This window comes from Lutra lutra, chromosome 2 (genome assembly GCF_902655055.1).
Source record: "Lutra lutra chromosome 2, mLutLut1.2, whole genome shotgun sequence".
NCBI classification, from domain to species: domain Eukaryota; kingdom Metazoa; phylum Chordata; class Mammalia; order Carnivora; family Mustelidae; genus Lutra; species Lutra lutra.
In genome coordinates, this window is record NC_062279.1 from 69,489,674 (window position 1) to 69,507,392 (window position 17,719).

At 41.5% G+C, this 17,719-nt stretch overlaps 1 protein-coding gene across 9 annotated transcripts in view; it reads left to right on the forward strand.

Annotated features, from left to right (window-relative positions):
- MFAP3L (microfibril associated protein 3 like) overlaps positions 1-17,323 on the forward strand; it is a 40,078-nt gene extending 22,755 nt beyond the window's left edge. For 3 of the 9 annotated variants that reach the window (XM_047717695.1, XM_047717687.1, XM_047717686.1), the window contains one exon: positions 11,494-17,323. In XM_047717695.1, coding sequence (XP_047573651.1) covers positions 11,508-12,428 — 921 coding nt within the window. In that variant the 5' untranslated portion in view covers positions 11,494-11,507 and the 3' untranslated portion in view covers positions 12,429-17,323. Of the gene's footprint in view, positions 1-758; positions 933-2,478; positions 2,604-3,059; positions 3,187-11,493 lie in introns of those variants that run through there. The other 6 variants (XM_047717689.1, XM_047717690.1, XM_047717691.1 and 3 more) reach the window with 6 other exon arrangements.
- Positions 17,324-17,719: the final 396 nt, after the last annotated feature.

Here is a 17,719-nt window from a genome sequence, read left to right on the forward strand (position 1 = left end):
ATTGAGATGGGAGAGGTACTTGTCTGAAAACCCAAGCCTGCTTTAATTGATCTGAAGGAATTAATGTGCTTTCTGAAGCATTTACTGTGTGAAGTAGGGGGCTGAGGGTGGGGGAGTAAAACGACCCTTGTTCCTGAAGTAGCAGCTTACTAGTTTCTGTCACCTTTCATTCATATTGTACTTCCCATTCCACACCCTTTGACCAATGAGTAATCCCCATAGGGTTTCTGCTGCAAGAAAACCTACACTCTTAATCTCTTTCCCTCATTTCATCTTCTGTACTCTGAAAAATAGTAGAGGCTAATGTCTTTTGTCTTCTTGGGAGCTGAGTGAATGGAGTTTTCTTACAACTACATGTGGTTGAGGCCACTAGCAGTCCAGCTCCCTGGGATGTGGGGTTTCCTTATAGTGCTCTCATTACATTGCTTTTGGTTAGCCATCCAAGGATGTGTAGTATGACAAAGCTTCTTCTCTTAATGTTATATATCACATGTGTATCTATTGGTTTAACCTAGGAGAGCAGAACTCTTTGCCCACCAAGTAAAATTATGGGTTAAAAATTTGGATTATACTTGGAGACAGTGTAATCCAAATCCCTCTTTTATCTACATTTCCCAAGGTCCTACTGTTATTAAGTGGCTGTGACTAGAACCTTCACTACTGGTGATGAGAAGATGAGACACCACCACCCCTCAGCCCACAGGTGGTTTCCATTCATCCCGTTCCTTCCTCCCAGACTCCCAAGTCAAAAGGAAGTGATATCACACTTGTGAGGGGGCAGTAACCGTGGTAACATACACACTCTCTAGTCCCTGTACTTCATCAGATCTCTCCACAAGCTGGGCCACTGTGAGGAATAACAAGGTAACTGAAGTGAGGGGAACAAGGACTCCAGACCTGCATCTACCTTTCACACGGACGTGGAAGCACAGGTTATGCCGGGTACCCAGGAGCTGGGGCTGGGGCCCTGAACCCCTGAGTCCTAGAGGGGAAGACAACTGTGGGAACCTTAGAGCGCTGGGCCTGAATTTCAGGCGCAATATTTTGAGGGCATTCCTGAAGTAGTACCTTTCTCCTTCAAAGAGATCCCCCGTTGCCTCCATTGAAAAGGTCCTTATAGCTATTGACTCAGTCTGGCAAGCACACGTTGTACCTTGCCTTCTCTACCTGTGTCCTGGGAAGCTGGCCTAGAAGGAAGCCCCACATGGCTTAATTGCCCTTTGTTCTGTGGGTGCTCAGGCGACCCTATGGTAACAGCCTGTCCCAGACCCCAGAAGCAGGGGTAGCCACCAAAAGCCTTTGGCGCAGACACCTGCTCCATCAGAACCAGTGCTCGCATCACAGTGCAGTCGGCAGTATTGCTGATAAGCCAGTTATAGCTGTTTTTGAATCTCTTAAGGAAGATGCACTGCTGATTTTTAAAAAAGAACTCATTATACTAGTACTTGATGTTCCAACTCAGCTTTTGTGTTACGACGCATAGTGATAGTAACCTCGGGACATCAGTAACACAGGGTAATACACAAATCACTACACCTAACCAAGCCAGATATAAGAAAGCAGAAATGAGTCCTCATCATGAAGTATTCTAATTTTAGTGCTCAGATGGCCTATTAGAGGACCCATAAGTCTTTTTAACTCTTCATTTCTGATGGGGAAAATGCCCATATTATGACTATGGACAAAAATTTCAGTTTTCAGGCTTAGTCTTTAAGTTTAAATAGAGCAGTGTTTCCCTTATAACTCAACAAAGAGGTAATTGAATGTAGTATGAAAAATGATGCTAATATCCCAGAACATTACCTAGATACAATGGACTACTGTTAAACCAAACTAACAAAATTAATGCAGTTTTCATTAATAATCCCTACCATTGAATAAGCCCCCGTACCAAGTTTCAGATACTATTTCTAATCCTTACAACACATGTGATGGGTAGATGTTATTAATCTTTATGCATACAGATGAGGAACCAGGTAAACAGGATATTACACAACCAGCGTATGGCCAAGCTAGTGTGTATTGTCCTCTGCCCAGCCAGCATCTGCTCACCCTTTAGGTCTTGGTAGGCAAAAACCATTGAAGAGCATCGAACCTAGATGGGGTGAGTGCGAGAAGTCTTCCTGGATGGAAAATGCACGGTGATCACCCCCATCACAGTCACAGATGTGTTAGGATGCATGCTACCTCGTGTACACACGACCTCTGCATGCACACACATGTTGTCAGAATCCAGGAACACACCACCATTAGCATGGAAAGGAGGAATGTCATTTCTTGGTTATGCTGAAAAAGTGAGATCGCTATTATTCATGCCAGCACTGCCAGTCCTAGAAAGAATGGGGCTATTTCCTGTAGGAGCAGCAGCTGCTTTGCCTTACTTCCCTGGTGCTTGTGACTTAAAGTCTGCAGGATCAGGAGAGGCTAATGTGTAATCTATTTCTGGAGGAGGACTTTTTTTTCTTCTTCCTTTGGTAGTTCACCTAAGGACATGTTGGGGGTGGTCCACCAACCACATTACAGAAATAACTCAGAATTCGAGTAACATGCATAACCACAAATGGCCACAAACTGCACTGTTTTCAAATTTCCTTCTGCTAGAGGTGAGTAGAAATAGTTGTCAGAAAGTATTATGAGAAAAGACCTAGTTATTTCAGGTACGAATTAGCCAGTGTATTTTTGCCGTGCTTTCTTGCTCTGATTTTAAGCCATGTAAATGCACATTAGCATCTTTATCAGATGATAAATAACAAGCATTTCAATAAAGTCAGCTGGCATGGGCCTTGGTAAACATGTCTGGCTTGTTAGTGATTACGTTGGAAATTCTTCCTTTAAGTTAGGTTTGAGACTTTCCTTGGGTTTGTCTCCGTAGCCTTGCTGCATTCTTTCACCAAAAATAATGAAGAACGATAGAACAATCTTTGAAAGTAAACATGCACAGAGTAAACTGAGCTGAACTGCTTAGAGTTCACAGTTGTCACAACTGGAATTCATGGTTATAAGTTTTGCATTTCTTGTCACTCCATTGTTTTTTATCTCCACTTCTCAAGTTTTTTGAATAGACTATGAAATGCTTATTAACTACTTCTGCAAGGGACAGCAAGCTGTGCCAGGCCAGTTTGCAGACCATAGCTTCTGACCTCCCTACTTACTACATGTAGAAGGAGGTCCATTTCCACCTGGAAGGTAAATTATCCTTTGCCTCTAAGATCGTCATGAAGTAGCTAGCTCATTAAATCCTGAAAATATGATGCTGAATTCTTCTTTTAGTAGATTCAATATTTAAGATGAAAAATCAACTTATCAAAGGCTTAAAACAAGATTGATGTAATTATGAATATATTGTGGGGAATTCAGAAGAATCACAGAAGGGTCTTTGAGCAAGTGCCTTAACTTCCCCTGAGCATCAGTTTTTGTATCTGTAAAATAGAGACAATCCTTTTTTATTATCAGGTGGGGCTGAGAGTCTTGAATAAACTATTGTATATGAAATGTTTTGGATAGTTACCTGGAGCACACCAAGCTGTCCATGGCAGCCGCTGTCACTGTTATTGGTAATACTGTCCTGGGTTGTCACAGTAATAGATTCCAAGGGCTTAAATCTCTGTTTCATAGTCCAGTGTGTTTTTGAAAAGACAGGAAATAATTTTCTGGGTGATTTCTTATTCTCTAGCTCAGTTTCTCAACCTTAAAAGCATTTAATTGATATAAAAATTTTTATGTCCCTTAAAAGTTATTGGAAATTTCAAAACAAGGTTGTGACTGCAAGGTTAGCATGTCTGGAACCCTCTTCTCCCTCAGAGGCTTCCCCTTGCCCCAACATCACTCTTGGGTACAAAGGACCCATTGATATCCAGTAATGCTTTTATCTCTGAGAAGGCCGTATATGTGCAGATTACTAAGCATATCATGCACAAGATAAACTTCACATTTGCCAAAACCAGTGGTTCTCAGCAGGGGCCTGTTTTCCAACCAGCAGCCGTTTGGCAAAGTCTGGAGATACTCTTCGTTTGTCATAACTTGGGGGAGGAGAAAAAGGAAGAGGGAGATGATGCTGCTGGCATCTGGTGGGCAGCAGGGAGGAACGCTGCTAAGCATCCTATAATGCAAAGGATAGAGTTACTGGGCACAAAACGTCAGTGGCATCAAAGCTGAGAAACCCTGATCTAACCCAAAGAAGCAAGCACTTCTCAGCTAACTAAAGAATCATTCCAAAGTAGATCTTCAGTTCAGTCGTTTGAACCCATTATGTATTTTCCCACAAAAGTGGTTTAATTTAAAGTTATTTTGGTTCACTGAGTCATTTCAAGGGCCAGCCTGATAACCACCATCAGTAGTTTTTCTTTAATGAGGTGTGCTCTCTTTGGGATATGAATTCAGAGTGCTCTACTCTCAGCTGTGAAAAGACCCTCCCAGACCTATCTCAGATAAGGATGACAGCTGAGATTCCCCAAATGGAAGTTATTTATGTGAACCCAGTGTAGGGTGCTCTTGTCTTGGAAAACCACCTGTAGCTCTTCTCAGAAAAGACTGTTGTTTGTCTCCATGGAATTACATGCTTGGCACTTTTTTAAAAAATTAAGATCACCAGATCAAATTAGCTAGAGGGTCAGTTGTTTCCTTAGCCAGGAAATGCAAAGACAGTAGGTCCTCTTCAGGTATTATTTATACCTTTAAGCAGAGCATAACTGCGGGCTCTGAACAGCATGGCTTTCCCCCCACACCCTCCGGCGCTGAAAACTGAGTGAAGCCGGTATTATCCCAGGCCACCTTTGCTCCACGTGATATAGGAAATAGCTTGTTAGGGCTGCCCTAGTACACTTTGAAGAGGTCTCTTGGGAGGACTGGGGAGTGGGAGCGGGGGCAGGGGGAGGGACAAGAGCTCTCGCAGCCTGCAGTGTTTATAACCAGAGTCTTTGCAGTGGCTTCAAGGAGCTGTCATCTCCTGCAGAAGCCTTGTAATAGGTGCAACCATGCAGTGCGAAATTTGTTTTCAGTTATGTTTTTAAAAAATTATTTTTATTAACATATAATGTATTATTAGCCTCAGGGGTACAGGTCTGTGAATCATTGGGCTTACACATTTCACAGCACTCACCATAGCACATACTCCCCCAATGTCCATAACCCAGCCACCCTCAATTATGTTTTGTAAAAAGATGTGGGTCCTTTCTCATCAGCAGTCTCTATTTCACATATTGGACAAGAAGTGCCACATTTATAGGCACTATCCACACGTGCATTTTAGTCTTATTTGAAGAGTGTTGATTCAACATGTTACTCATTTGAGTGAACCTTGTACTCCCATTTATGTCAGCATAAACATTTCTTGGAACTCTTACCACATAAAAATGTTTAAAGCTGGTTTCAAGAAAGTAACCTACTTATTTTGGCCAATTGAACCCCCTCTAAAAAGCATGGGCATGTAAGGCTCCAGAGCCTCCATCCAAATGGGATTGTGAATAGAGCTTTAATCTTTTCAAACCACTTAACAGACAAACTATACATCAGCTTGTTTCCACATTCCCAGAAAGATATCACCAAAGAAGAAGAAATCCTTTTCTAATGAGTAATCTGCGGGAGATTCTAAGAGCTTAGTATTTGGGCATAATTGTTGATGTCTGATGCTCCGTGGTCCTCGGGAAAAGCTGGAGAAGTGTTGGATTGCAGTGGACATGGTGTTCGAAGGAAGCTATAATTACAGTATCTTTGTAGGTTGTGCTCTCACTTTCTTTGTGGTTCTTTAGTTCCAGAAGGTATACGGACGCTGCTCATTTCTCTACAGCACGAATTTGGTCAGAAGTTGCATGAACCATAGCTCTGATCTGGGGCCATACAGTGGCTGGACACCGAGGCACAGTCACTGTGACAGGTTTGACATATGATGCCATATTTGACAATATGCCATATGATGCCATATTGCCTTGCTTCTCATTACTAGACGGTCTACCTGACGCTGTCCTAGTGACATGACATTGTACTTTCTGGAGCTGCCTTCCCCCTGCATGTGTGTATACCTCACAGTGAGCATAGTGGTACCAGGTCAGCCACCTTCCTGGTTTGGGACCGAGGTTATGGCTTATCCCAGGGGATGTTGGCAGGGGAAGAAAGTTCTGGAGCTATGTCCCTGGGAGAAAAACTATCTTGAAAAGGAGATTTTTTTTTTTTCGTTACCTCAGTTTTCTTATATTCATTAATATTTTTCCAGTCAAGTTAAGGCTTGTCTGATTTGAAGAATTTCGAGAAATCTAAAAGTGGGTCACAGATTATATTCATTCTGAATTTCAACAGATGCCTCCATATCAACCTTCCAAAAGTTTTGCCAACTCCTGCCTGCAGTGTATGTGAGCGTCCCTTTCCCCATTCTCTCAACATCATGTCTAATCAGTGCCTCCCCACTTTTCCTGGCACTCTGAAAGCTTAAAATGTTACCTTTTAAAAAATTACTTTGATCTCTTTCAGTTTCTCTGTAATGTAATCATTAGTGATTTTTATATTTAGACACTATTTTTTCTGTGACCTATCCATATGTTTTCCCCATTTTTTTCTTTTGGGTTATTTATCTTGATTTATAGGAGTTCTTTATGTTTTATACTGATTAAGCATTGTCAAATATTCTAGCGTTTTTCTCCCTGTCATTTGCATTTAGTTTTATTTAGTATGACATATTCTGTAGTGTAAAAACTTTTAATTGTGGAGAAATCTGGTGCATCAGTATTTTCCTTTAGTATTTCTGGGATTCTCGTGATGCTTTAAAAGGCCCTCCTATCCCCAGTTTGTAAAAATGTTCTTATATGCTCTATTAATTTTATCCTTTCAATTTACATTTAGATCTTCAGAATACTTGGAACTTTATTTTTATGTATCACACAAAATAGGAGTATAACTTTATTTTCTTTTAAATGAATAGTCAGTTGTCCTGAAATCCTTTTCCCTGCTGATTTAAAATATCTTCCTTATTTTTTAAAATTGCCATGCTTATCAGCATCTGCTTCTGGACTTTCTGATTTTCTTTACTGGTTTAATCAGAAGTCAGAGAAGGCTTTCTCAGGGAGTGCAATGAGAGGTGAGGTGGTATATAAACTGGACTAAGAATGTGTGAGGTAAGGGCTTAGAGTGAGGAGGGAAGAGAGCTTTCCAGGCAGAGAGAAAAGCATGTGGGAAGGTCCTGTGGCAGCTCGAAGAAATGAAATAAGGCTGGCTTGTCAGGGAGAAGTCCTGCAGGGCAAGGGGTTCCTGTTCTCCCACAGGATAAATAGGAAGCTCTTAAACACTGGGATAATTGACTCTGCATTCCTCTTATCCCTGTCTCCACCCTACCCCTTCTCTTGGTGTTTGTTGGTCAGCTGCAGGAGCAGTGTCTGGCTTCCCTCTTTTGCTCATACACTCGTGGCATCCCCTTCCTGTCTGCATCCCCCAGCCTGCCCTCACCCCATACCTTTCTAAGAAGCTGGTGCTCCGCCCCACTCCCCTGGGCCAGTGTTTCTACCAGGTGATCCACAGTTGTTTGTAGCTGTCTGTGTCCCTTCTTGGGCTGGATGATTTTCTTGTCAGGGATCTTACTCATCTTTGTATTTGCACAGTCTAGCATAGAACCCAGTGCAATTGCAATTTACTCAATAATATTTGTTGACTAAATGCATGAACAAGATTAAAAAAAGATCACTGCCCTTCTAAAAATGTCAGCTTTTTCTTTTTTTTTCTTTTTGTGCCACATAATACACACTGCAGTTACAGCTAAGAAATAATATCTGGGGTGCCTGGGTGTCTCAGTGGGTTAAGCTGCCTCCTTCGGCTCAGGTCATGATCTCAGGGTTCTGGGATCGAGTCCCGTATTGGGCTCTCTGCTCAGCGGGGAGCCTGTTTCCCTCTCTCTGTCTGCCTCTCTGCCTACTTGTGATCTCTCTCTGTCAAATAAATTAAATCTTTAAAAAAAAAAAAGAAAGAATATCTGTTAGCTTTTCTCTTTGCAAAGGAGGGATTGTCCCCACACTACTTCTGTTCGCACGTGGGAGATTTTCACGTGTGGTTTTGGTGTCTGGAGTTTCTTGGGGAGACTGTGACAGATTCCTAGGCAAACTCTGGTCTCCAGTAGAGGCGACTCCGGCATCCCCCTCCTACTGTGTGTGGCAGTATTTTATCATGAAGCCTTCGGGTGAGGGTCCCCTTACAGGACCACAGCTGGTGGAGAGGAGGTGGGGGAAGAGCTTTCTGAAAGAGGAGCCACCATCTGAGCGAGGCACAGGACGTGAATAAGTGAACCACTGTCAAGGGCATTAGAGAAACATTTTGCACATCATCTTTGGTAATATATTCAGAAAGTCATGGTTAAACAACCGCCTCTTTCTTTCCTCTAAAGTCATTGCGTGTAGAACTTACTTGGTGTTGGCTGCTGACATTTTAGGTTTTTATTTGTGAAGTGGTGCAGCTTAATGAAAATTCAACACGTAAGTTTGACATTCCCACTCAATTACCATCTGAAAAACATGAGAACAGCACTGTATCTCCACTCCATGTATAGTCCTGATGGTTTCCTGAGATAGTCACTGTGGGTTATTTTTGTTTCTTTCAAGTTAAAGCCAAAGTCAGGACCCTTCCAGAACGAGTCTCAGGGCAAGGTATTTGTAGACAGAGGTGAATGGCAGCGTGCAGCAGAGAAAATGCTCTCAAGATGATCCTAGCTGCTGTGTTCCATATGGAGATTCTTTGTGTGCCTGGGCCTGAAGATGTGGGAGATACCCTTAATGTGCAGTTTATGCCATCTTCTATTTTTCAGGGCTCCACATGGTAGTAGAACATGCAGAAAGCTTTATTTTCTACTAATCAAAAGTCAGGCTTAGACTGAGAGGAAATCTGTAGTCTTGGGGTTAGCCTTTAAAAAAAAAAAAAGATACAGATATACGTCACCTTTGAGGTTGGTATCTTAGCTTTTCTGACACTGTAGTCTTTGGAAGTGTGTGTGTGTGTGTGTGTGTGTGTGTGTGTGTGTTGGCTACCAAAGACCTGCTTTGTGACCTTTAACAATTAGAATACAGTTATCACTGAACTAGTTATTATGTAGGTATGAGAATAAAGCTGTTTATAGTGCCATCGGATGCCTGCCTACCTTCTCAGTTTAGTGTTCTTGTTTGCTTTTCTTCTCCTACAGCCCAGGTTCCAATTATTTTGGAGGTAATTCCTCCATAAAAGGAGTGGCCATGGGTGGTTAGGAGGTAACAATTTGGCCCTCACCATTCCCCATACAAATCACCTCACCTTGCCCTCTTCCATGCTTTCTCTATTTTCCAACAAAAGAAGGAAGGTAAATTTGAGAAACTACTATTGAGTATAGTCTGTAAATCTCTGGAACCAAATACCTTGCATATCCCTAATAAGCTTTCAGTCATCTAGAGCTTTTTTCCTATGCCTGCTGTCGTCCACTTCTGTGAAACATGTAAATTTTAAGAAAGTCAGTGGATAATTTCCCTTGCCTTGGATCATTTCCATATTTGGATAGATCTGCAGCTGAACTATCAAAATCCAAGTTCAGGGAACAAAGAGGGTAGAAGGCTTGCCCCAGCCCAATCTAAATGAGAGGTTTCATAGACTGGGTGCTTAGGTTTGTCTGTTAAGACACAGTCACAAGAAACTGAAAATTCACTAGATTTTCCAAACCAGTGTTTTCTATTCTTGGGGGAAATACACTGGCTGAATTGTTAGAAAAGGGTTACTCAGGGACACCAGGAACCACTCTCCACAGATGTTCTTTCAGAAAGCAAAGTAATGGGACAGGATAAACAAGAGGCATCCTGCCAGATCCAGCATGGCTAGCAAGGAGGAGGAACTGTAGGCCCTCAGAAGGCACCTTGCTGCTCTGCCTAGCTTTCTTAAGAATGTTCCTTGGACCAGAAGATGCTGGAAAAAAGAAGGCCCTCTGTTGCCTCCTTCCATAGTCCCTTGAGACCATAGTCACTTAGGTGCTCACAAATTTAAAGAAGGGTGGGGAAGGAAACATGAACATGTTGCTTGTTGCTTTTGGGAAATACCAGACTTTTTAAAAAATGAAAAGTCACTGCCAGAAGGGGAAGAAACAAGAAAACAATACAGGTCAATAATAGATGCTTAAAAGGGAAACTAATGTTAACTTACCTCATCTCTTAGGAGAGGTTCCTCCAGTTGGCTTAGGGAACTGGAGTGCTTTTATGGAGAGCTACCTGCCTGCCTGCTCCTCAGAACTCCCAGGGACTTGATCTGGACTGACCTTTCTCTATAGGACAGTATAGGGAGCTAGCAGGATTTCAGAAAGCCTCAGACCCAAGACCTGGAAGCCAAACATTGTATCATGTTTCCCCGGGGGGTCTTCTGACATGTGGGTGCACAGGCAAACTACGAGTCAGTCCCAACTAAAGAGTTTCTCCTGATTCAGAACTTCATTGCCAGGGCAACACTAGATCCTTTCCAGGCCATAGAAGGAGATAAGAATTGCACTTACCAACGTGCATTCTCCATTATGTGAGGCTTCTTTTCAACTTGATGGGTCTATAATTTGCAAGGCTAAAACAAATTGATAGTAATTCATACCCAGCCTCTGAATGTTCACATCGTTAGCTTGTAGCTTTTTTTTTTTTTAAAGATTATTTATTTATTTATTTGACAGACAGATCACAAGTAGGCAGAGAGGCAGGCAGAGAGAGAGAAAGGGAAGCAGGCTCCCCGCTGAGCAGAGAGCCCGACACGGGGCTCGATCCCAGGATCCTGAGATTATGACCTGAGCCGAAGGCAGCGGCTTAACCCACTGAGCCACCCAGGCACCCTGTTAGCTTGTAGCTTTTAAGTACTATAAACAAGTCATTGTAAATTCTCAAAATTAATGATATGTTAAATTTTAGTTAACTGAGGTCATACAAGGATAACTCCAACCTCAAATACAAGAAACCCAGGTAAACAATTATAATTTAATTAACTTACTGCAGATTTTATGTTGATCCTAAAATACCTTATATTCTGAGATGCACTAAATTCCCCAGTGAACTTATATCCAGCAGAGCCATGCTCACAGGCAGGTTAGAAAACCAGATGCTACATTTACAGCATTCTTTAACAGCACAAGATTTTCCAGATGGTTTATTTTTTCTATTTTTCACAAAGCCGTGGAATTACATAGTATAGTTTTGGGATTAAGGATAGAGCCTTTTGAACTTGAGTTCATCAGCTAGCTCTACTCCTTCCAAACTGGTGACCTGGGGAAGGTGGTTTAATCTAACACTGCCTTAGTTTTTTCATCCTGAGAAGGGGAGCCAGGATTAGTGCCTGCCTCATTGGAGTTGTGAAGATGAAATGAGTTAGTATGTGTCACTGTCTGGTGCACGGTAAAGGTCCATCGTCATTATCCTTTGTAGTAGTAGAAGCAGCAGCAGTGGTCGTAGCAAGAGTTGTTTTTAGTAACGTGAGAGTTCATAGACGCTTTGGTGGGACCTGTCTGTCCTTGGTTGAATTCTCCACTCTTCCTTCCAGCAGGAAAATGGCAGATGCACGACAGCGGCCTCCTGAACATCACCAAGGTGTCTTTTTCAGACCGAGGTAAATACACATGTGTTGCTTCTAACGTCCATGGCACTGTGAACAACACGGTGACCTTGAGAGTCATCTTTACCTCTGGAGACATGGGCGTCTACTACATGGTTGTCTGCCTCGTGGCCTTCACTGTCGTCATGATCCTCAACATCACCCGCCTCTGCATGATGAGCAGCCACCTGAAGAAGACCGAGAAAGCTATCAACGAGTTCTTTAGGACAGAAGGCGCCGAGAAGCTGCAGAAGGCATTTGAGATTGCCAAGCGGATCCCCATCATCACCTCAGCCAAAACTCTAGAGCTTGCCAAAGTCACCCAGTTCAAAACCATGGAGTTTGCCCGCTACATTGAAGAGCTTGCCAGGAGTGTGCCTCTGCCTCCCCTCATTATGAACTGTAGGACTATCATGGAGGAAATCATGGAAGTGGTTGGGCTGGAGGAGCAGGGGCAGAATTTTGTGCGGCATACTCCAGAAGGCCAGGAGGCCTCCGACAGAGATGAGGTTTACACGATCCCCAACTCCCTGAAGAGAAGTGACTCGCCCACCGCAGACTCGGATGCCTCGTCGCTGCATGAGCAGCCCCAGCAAATTGCCATCAAGGTGTCTGTGCACCCGCAGTCTAAAAAAGATCCCGTGGGTGACCCAGACGGTGTACAGTTTGAAGTCAAAGATGAAGAGGAGACAGAACCGTCTGCTGAACATTCCCCAGAAACTGCAGAGCCTTCTACGGATATAACATCCACGGAGCTAACATCTGAAGAACCAACGCCTGTTGAGGTATTAGATCGAGTCCTGCCACCAGCTCACCTGGAAACTGCAGAGCCAGCGGTGGCACATGACAAAAACACCTGCATTATTTATGAAAGCCATGTCTAATATCAACTACGAAAAGCTATGCATATCAAGAAAATCAGGGGCTGCTCCTTGTAGTGCAGATGTAGTACGCACTTGCCGCTAAGCCTTACCAGGAGACTCTCATCCCTTAGGTAGGAGTGATGCCATTTTCAAAGGGGAAACTCCTGAGTGCAGGTATTATGTGACTGGATTTTCCCCAATAGAAAAGGATGCGAGAAACATCAGGGTGCAGAATCGATAATACTGGACGGAAGGCGTCTATCCATGTGATACGAATTTTAGAGGCTCTTCTCTGCCAAATACCTTAATGGATGATTCCCTTTTGGCAAAGAGAATATTACTATAAGATATTCTGAGCTCAAGAGCCCTGTCCAATGCACACTGCATTGCTTTTCCTTTAAAAAAAAAATTATAGGTCTGCTACAATAGCAAATGCACGTACATGGGTTTGTTGCACTTTCTTCTCAGTTTTTATTCCTATCATTGTTCCTTTATAATGGAGTAGTCGTTATAGAAATACTAATTGCTCTTTCCGGTTTAGTCCTCTTGGCCACTTTGTCCTTATTTTCCCCTCGAACATGTACCTCACAGACTTTGGTATCAGTCACTCTAGTAGCAGGGCTGATACCTATAAGTCAAGTTGTAATGTTCCATAGTTACTAGGCTCATTATTTTTGTCACTTCCCAAGCCCGCTTTCATACATCACTTTTTTTTGGTTTCCAATGAAGCTGCTATTGTGAAACTGAGAAAACCTTTGTCCAGGAATAGCACTTTAATAGCCAAATAAAAACATGTTTACCTGTCCAGTTCTGAGAGCCTTTTGGTGAGCTCAACTGAAGTATGGAGGGAGATGGTAAAAGGTTGAATATACCCATATTACCCATGAAAACTGCACTTTTTGTGGTTACATAACATCATACTACAAACAAAAACTGATTCTTTATTTGGAAAATGTATTGCTTCCAAGGATAGAGGCATTTGATGAATCCCTGCAGGTTGCAGAGTTTTGGCTTCCCCGGAGGGCTTGCAGGGACATATGCCTTTGGGTGACTCAAACACTGGATCTGGGGCAGCAAAAGAAAGATCTGTGAGGCCGTGTAACCAGGTCCACTTTTGTGAACCACAGAGCTAACTCATTAGTCTTGAAGGGGAGAGTGAAAGGTTAGAAAAATGGTGTAGCTGTGTCATCAAATTTCATGCCAGATTGTGGAATTATTTTTTAGTCTCACAAGAAAGCAGTTATACGTGAGACTGAATGATGATGGAAAGAAGAAAAAGTCGGTTTATGTAGAGGCCAACACCTTACCTGAGCGTGCCAATAATCAACTGCCTGACTTTGGGCAGGTCTGGGTCTCAGTTTCCTTTTGTCAGAAGAGAGAGACTAGATGTACTCTGAGCACCATCTAAATGGTCTCACTCTCTCACAGAACCAAATCAATATCATCATGCTTTTCTCTTTCCAGGTACTTAACAGATTTTTACTTTCTACTCTGGGGTTCAGCTCACATTGTTTATGCTGCATGACTTACTCAAAGAGGATCAATTTCAAATAATCATAGCATTTTAAGCAAGTTGTGGCTGTTCTCTCCCAAACCATCATTAGGATCACTTCCATAGTTGAAGTTTAATTGTGGTGAGAATGAGTGGTATTTCATTTTCACTTAGAACCTTAAAGTTGTAAGGGTCATGGCCACATCAAGTGATGGGGTCATGACACTGGAGGTTACACAGGCCACGCTGGTACTGAGAGCAGACCCAGATGTTTAGTCCTCACTCTGTCACTATCTGGATGAGTGACCTTGGACAATTCCCTTCCCCTCTCTAGGGTTTACTCTTTCTCTTCTGCAGAATATGGGGGTTGTGCTTGATGAGTCACAAGATCCCTTCTAGCTCAGACATTTACTGCTTTCTAGAAAGTTTGTAATATGCCAAGATGGAATGGCCCCCACTGCAAGAGACAAACAACATTGGGAGCAAAACACAGAGACAGGAGATTGGTTGCTTTTGTGGTCCTGATTTTACAACAAATGTGTCTGGCTCTGGAGCCAGAGGACGGTGGGTTTGGCTTTAGGGATGGCTTCTTCTTCATAGATAACTCGTGTGGAAGGCAATCTGACAAGACCTGGAGTTTGGTCAGACATCACTTGGCCAGGAAAGAACTGCTGGCGTCCAGTTAGAAGTGTCTTGGGTGATCATGGAAAGCAACTAGTAGTCCAGCAGTCAGGAGAAACCATGACTCCCAATGGGCTCCCTGGGCTAGGGTTTTATGTATTCATGTTGCAAAACAGCTTTATCTCCAACTCTCAGAATATAAACATTATCCACTTGTCATGGATGTCAGCAGATTCTTAGCATGGATCTAGGTGTCCAAAACAAGAACAGAGATTTAAGCTCACTTTGTGATATTATGTGAACTTTTCCCCATTCTGTTCAGTTCTCATTCCATTTAAACCCATGTGCAGATTTCCACATGGAAATTACAGGAGAAGGCATCAGTACTATCTAGACATTGATTAGGAATTAAAAATGTAAAATCAGCAGATTTTTTTATGAAGTAGGAGCAGAAATGTGTGACCAAAGAATGTTCCAGATTGGTTTTAGCTTCTAAAGACTGGGGAGATGATTATACAGATTTTCCAAACTTTTCCCTTCTGAGGCATCAAGAAGCTCTTGACACAATAATGGCCAACCTAAAAGGAGGTTGGTTTACAATGGAGATTTCTTCTTCCTGAAATTCTGCACTCTTCCTATCCATCTTACAGCTTCTTTATGAAATGAGAAAGGCTCTCTTCTAGAATATAAAATGCAGAAAGACCTCGTGACTTTCAGCTGATTTTTCAAAGATAAACTGTTCAGCTTCATAGAAATGCATAGAAGTATGGCTATAGGTGTGTGTGCTTGTGTGCACGCATGCGCATCAGGCTCATTTGGGCAGTTTTAAAACCTTAACACTAAATCCCAAGCCATGTCCTTTGGGTCTTATGTAGTCATTCTCAATATCACACAGTTTCTGGTTTCTAAGTCATAACTCTTTTAACAACTTTTTTCTTGAAATTCTGAAAATGATTCAGATACATGTGCATATTTAATTCACTTAGATGACCTGTAAACTTGGACGGTATTTATTCTAAATGGAAAAAAAAAACCAATTTTATACTGAAAAATCTATGTAATTTATAATGGTTTTGTTTTATATATTATATTTTCATATATTTAGGGCACATCTACTGTTCTCATCTTTTTGTATATCATACTCGGCAAAAAGAATTACTAATACTTGACTAAAATCTCTAGGAACCAAATGTGACATATAATGTATAGAAATTGCTCTAAAAATATCTGAATGTTCTCACTCATCCCAACCATTATTGTGCCATTACATCCGGAATGATTTGTCTCAGATGCTTGTGAACATTCCTTTTTTTTTTTTTTTCAAAAGTAAGGTTAAAAGGCCTGACATCCCACAAGGGATTCTGGAATCTCCGTCCTTCCCTTACCTTTTGTATTGTTTGCTTCATTTTTAACTGTAGAAGTCTGTGTTGTTTACGTTTCCCTTTGAAGGGCAAAGGTGAGATAAGAAAGCAATTTGACAAAAAAACTGAATTGAACTACGGCTATGTAAATTATTTAACGGACTGATGACATGTTTGAAGTCTAATGCTTAGATTGTTATTTGTCGGTGATCTAGGATCTGCTCAGCTCTTTAGCACATGAAGAAAATGTAAGGCACAAAGAGTATTTGCATGTTGTGAACAGGCACCCTCTCAGTGTAGTGCAGCCAACACAAATCAGCCTAACTATAGAAACACCCATCCCAGCCACTGAAGACACGCTTTTAGAAAGGCAAATCGACACCTTTTATTCGCAGATTGAAATACAGTGTTGTATCTGTGCTAAAACTCTTTAATGGCGGCCCCTATGGTTCTGTTCACAGGGGATTTCCTCTCAGTGTTTCATTTGGGAAGAAAATGGGACATTTAACTTATCTTTCAGATACTCTATTTTATAATCAGCTCAGTCACTCAGTGACTATTCTGCACCTATCTTCACAGATCCTTTTGGCATTCCCTTAAGATTGTAACCCCTGTTTCTAGTCTTCCTTTTTAAACTAATTTACTGGTACTCTTTCAGTCTACCAAATTTCATTGTATGTTCGCACACATATTTTGAGCACCTGATACCTTCAAGAAACTAGACATTTTGACATTCACCTATTCAGTTAAAAATCCCTCAGTAGAAAACAAAGTTCATTTTCCTAATGACTTCTTTTTAGGGTTTCTACAGTGATTAGCCAGGTTTGGATTCAATAAATCAGTGGTGGGGGAAAAAATCAAAAGAAAATTGCTTAGTATGTTTTCCAAAGGACTGAGTGTGTGTCTGTTACACAAGAATCATCTGAGGGGGATAATGATCTTTGAGATTTTTTAGACATACCAATTTTAAGGGGGCTAATACTTAGACTACCACAATCAAAACCGAAGCTGTTAGGGAATGTAAAAATAGAAAACAAATAGCTCTAAGAATATTCTGGCATAAATTGATTTTATTTAACCAGTAATGAAAACCTTCAGATGTATCTGTCAGACACCATAGAGCTGCTTACAATGAGTTAGGGTCAAAGAAGATGCTTGCTTGCATTTAGGTTTTGGCTTGCTATAGCTCTAGTTCTGGATGTCCTTTGTTAAAATTGGAAAATAAGATGAAAAACTTTATCTGGGAAAAATGTCAAACTGTTGATTTCGTGAACTATGAATGTTCACTTTTAAAAAATAATTTAAAGATATAAACAAATGACTTTTAAGTTGATGTTATAGTAGCAAAACAAAAACCATGTGTTCCATCCTGTATTTTGATTGTTGCTTTAATAAAGGATTTGCGCAGGTGTATGGATTATGTGTCATGTCCCACCTGAAGGGCATTTGATTGTGGCCTGATTTACTCTTTCAAGTGGTAGGACATCTGTCACCAATTCTTTTCCCAACCTTTTGCGTCCATGACATATCTGGAGAGAAAAAAAGGAAAAATGAAATAATTTATATGTAAAACTGCAAAATTTATCCAAATTCAGAGACTTCAACTCCATCTTAACAAACTTAGTAGCAGTGCCCTTTTATCTTTATCAAGAAATCATTTTTAACATGTAACATCAAGCATTCTGTAGAGAATTCAGAAAGGCCAGGAAACTCATATACTCACCATTCCACAGAAGGTATGAGTAATAGATCTGCCTAGACACCACCTAGACAACAACCAAATCCAGGTCAAATCCAAGAACATGCTAAGTAGGTTCCTTTTGACAATCCCTAAGCTT